Genomic DNA, 3673 nt, shown 5'->3' on the forward strand with positions numbered 1-3673 from the left:
CAGCGGCCATGGCTCATAGGCCCAGCGGCCATGGCTCATAGGCCCAGCCACTCTGCGGCATGTGGGATCCTCCCGGACCGGGGCACGAACCCATGTCCCCTGCATCGGCAGGCGGACTCTCAACCTCTGCGCCACCAGGGAAGCCCCTTAATTCTGTTCTTTAAAAGGCACTTCTCAATCAGTGTACTTTAAATTACCATCATTTTGAAATGCAGTTCTGATTTAGCAGGTAGGGAGTGGGGCCTATAATCCTGTATTTTATCGGTATTACCCCAGTGGCTATAGCCTAACAAGGCAGGTGTGAAGAATTACAAGTTCGACTCTTATGACTGAGGTAGGGCTCTCAGGTGGCAAGGCAAGATTTGCTGGAGTTGAGTTGGTGTCATACTCCCTATTAATTACCCAGTTAAGTAATCGAGTAGCGCCCCTAGCTGAAGAGGCTGAGCCCCATTCTCAGCGCAGTCTGCTTCTAGAAGGCATTTGCCGAGTCTCCTTGATAACTTCAGCTTCCTTCCCTACCCTTCAAGGCGCGGGGAGCTCTGGTCCTGGGATAACTCTTGGTTGAATCCCAGCTCTGCCACCTGCCAGTGACGGGCACTTGGTAAGCTCCCTGCTGGGGGCCATCAATAGGGCTCACAGCGCTGGGCTGGGATTACAGGTGACACGTGCAGCACCACCCACAGTGCCTGGGCCCCAAGTCATCGCTCAGGTGGTGGTTAGCCTAAGGTCTCCTGTGGAGAGGAGAGTTAGAAGACAGTCCTCCACGGGTGCCTGGGGGCACTGCACACAGCAGGTAGAAGACGCCTGAGGGCATCTTCCAGGCAGCTCCATACCACCCAGAACCTGGAAGTTTCCAGCCCTTACCTGGGAGATCCACAGGACACCTGAACAGCTTTGTCTCTGTAACCGTCCTGCGTCCACCCGCATCTGCTCCTTCAACTCCAACGGGCATGATGTAGTGGGAGTCCTGGAGAAACAGGCCCCAGGAGTCAGCCTGGATGCTGGCACAGGCGTCTCAGCGTTCCTGAGGGCCGGGTCATACTCACCCACTCAGTGACATAGCAGCCACTGTAGGACACGTCTACCACCAGGGAGCTGCCAGGGCCCTCGCTGACCCGGGTGCCACACTCAGAGTCATTCTGCAGCCTGTGCGGCAGCCCGCGATTATCTGGGGGCGGGGAAGGGGGGAAAGCACAGATGGTCAGTCACCACCGTCACCAGTGCCGAGAAAGGACTGCCAGCTTTGCCTTAGACCCCAGGGATAGCTGCCAAGAAAAGAGGAACAAAAGGGGAATCGGATTCAGAAGCAAAGCTACATTTTAAAAGATTCGTTCTAGAGAGAGAAGCGGCAGAGTTTAACAAAGGGGGGAAGCATGAGGACAGGAAGCAGAGGGCAGTTCTAGGCAGTAGAGGAGACACGCCATTGCCTGGCTCAGTCTTCAAACCTACCCCAAGCTATTAGTGCAGGAGGGGTTGCTGTCTCCTGGCTGAGGTTTATGGTGAACTGAAAGCTCCTTAGCCCACAGCGGAGTCCACCGGGATAACCTGGTGCCTTGGGCTCATGCTGGCCACTCAGAGCAACAGACAGCGGAAACCAGAGCCAGAGGGATTGCAGCAGCCACATAGCAGCGTCACCGGGAGCCCGACTGACCACGCTTCCTGTCCTGCACTTCCTCTCCCAAGAGCCCGCGCTCCCCATGCCCTTTATATACAGAGGGAAAGCTCGTTTCAGGTGCACATCTATGTAGCATGCAGGTGGGACTCCTTTGGAAAGGGTGATTCCTCCAGCTTCATTCACTTTAGGCCACAGTCTGCAGCTGCAGTGCTTTAAACATCGAAGTCAGGCGGTCTTCAGAGCCCAGGAACAATGTGGTGCCTTTTAGCTGAGAGAGGCTTTCTCCCGGTTGCTCAGTGTAGCGCTTAATTTACTAGCTTATTGACCTTTAGAAGCTTGCATATTTGGGTGTAAATCCTAGCTCTGCCACTTATGAGCTGTATGAACTGGGTAAGTTACTACCTCTCAGAATCTCAGTATTCTCATCTGTAAACTGGGAATATCTCCCGGCAGCTGTGTTCTTTTGATTGTATTTAGCCTAATATTTATGATAGGAACAATTTTCCCAAGTTGACTAAGAATCTTTGTCAGAGCACTGAGAACATGTAACCAGGTATCTATAATTCTCTTCAACTAATAAAAGCGAATAAGCATGTGTCTTCCCCGGGGAAATTGCACAACTCATTTAACCATGTGGTGACAAACAACACTGAGGAAATGCTGGACTCTGCCCTCGGGGATGGGATGTGGCTTTCCAACACCTCTGTCTGGTTTGGGTTTGGCCACTAGCCCATCACATCCCATTTACTTACTCACAGGACTTACCACATTGGATTTTAATGGCCTCTTATTTACTCAGTGTCCCTACTAGAAGCACTTGAGGGCAGGGACCGATGTTTTTTCATTGCATCCTGAAAGCCTTAGAAAGTGTGTCCTCAGTGTTTACTGGGGAAAGAATGAATCAATGAATGTACTTTCATTAGTGGCCATGTCCTAAGGCTAACCCCCTTGAAAATGTGGTTTCCCAACCTCACTGGTACAGATTCATTTCCTTTGTGATGAGCTCAAACTCATAATATGTAGGTGTTTTTTCTTCAAGTCATTATACATGTGAATAAGTATAAGAATGAAGAGGAATATAACAAACTAGTGAATAAAACAAAAAAGAAACAGACTCACAGATATAGAGAACAAACGAGTGGTTACCAGTGGGGAGGGGGAAGGAGGGAGGGGCAAGATAGGGGTAGGGGGAAAAAGTTATTATGAGATTATATGAAATCATCTGTGTGAAACTTTTGAAAACTGTAAAGCACTATAGAATTTCAAGAATCTTTCATTCAATAAAAAAAAAAGGATGAGGGTTGGACTTGTGTGTGATGTCTCAGGAGCTGAACGGCCAGTCTCCCCACTGGACTTATGAATGTTGCTCCCTAAAGTACTGAAAAATCAAGGAAAGTTTACCTATTTTGCTAAAACTTGGAGGCAGTATAGAATATGGTTATATGGATTTTGGCAACGGGTGAATCTGGGTATAAATTCTGAGTCATTACTTACTAGCTCAGTGACCTCTGTCAATGAGTTACAATTTTTACATCTGGAAAATGGGGATAATAACACCTACCTCACAGGGGAGGTATTATTATAACGAACAGGTTTTTGTTCGATTAAATTATGTATGGGTAGTGCTTATTATACAAACCTTGCTGCATAATCGTGACTTGTTAAATTGTCGCTAACATTAACAAGACAAGTCTATGTGCTTGGGAAACAAAGGTGAGATGGGAGGTGAAAAGAAAGCAAGTGCCAAGCAATGGCCTCCTTTGCTCAGTGCCAAGTCTGAAGAGCAGCCTGTACTTCTGGGGTTGCATTCCCTTGTGAGGGTATGTGTTTATACAGCTGAGAAGCAAACATGAAAGTCTGCAACTATGTTGTGATATCTGGAAGTCCACCCAGGCTCACACCAGTCACGCTGATGTAGAGGGTCAAGGGTGAATCCCAAGATACACCAGCAGGGCTGAGATGAGGTGAGTTCACACTCACTTCTGCACTAAATCCTCTGAGGACATCTTTATTCAACGACACGACTCGGTTTCGGGAGAGAAAATGCACTGATAATAT

General features: G+C 48.5%; 1 protein-coding gene across 3 annotated transcripts in view; it reads right to left on the minus strand.

Annotated features, from left to right (window-relative positions):
• The window catches only part of ZP4 (zona pellucida glycoprotein 4), a 7781-nt gene extending 6154 nt beyond the window's left edge, over nt 1-1627 (minus strand). For 2 of the 3 annotated variants that reach the window (XM_027091866.1, XM_027091867.1), the window contains exons 1-3: nt 1450-1624; nt 1047-1168; nt 865-967 (exon numbers count right to left, since the gene is read on the minus strand). In XM_027091866.1, the coding sequence (XP_026947667.1) occupies nt 865-967; nt 1047-1168; nt 1450-1624 (400 nt within the window). Of the gene's footprint in view, nt 1-864; nt 968-1046; nt 1169-1449 lie in introns of all 3 variants that reach the window. The other variant, XM_027091865.1, reaches the window with a different exon arrangement.
• Between the last annotated feature and the right edge of the window lie 2046 nt (nt 1628-3673).

The sequence above is a fragment of the Aethalodelphis obliquidens genome, unplaced genomic scaffold (genome assembly GCF_003676395.1).
Source record: "Aethalodelphis obliquidens isolate GAN/ISIS:26980383/991018 unplaced genomic scaffold, ASM367639v1 scaffold73, whole genome shotgun sequence".
NCBI lineage: Eukaryota > Metazoa > Chordata > Mammalia > Artiodactyla > Delphinidae > Aethalodelphis > Aethalodelphis obliquidens.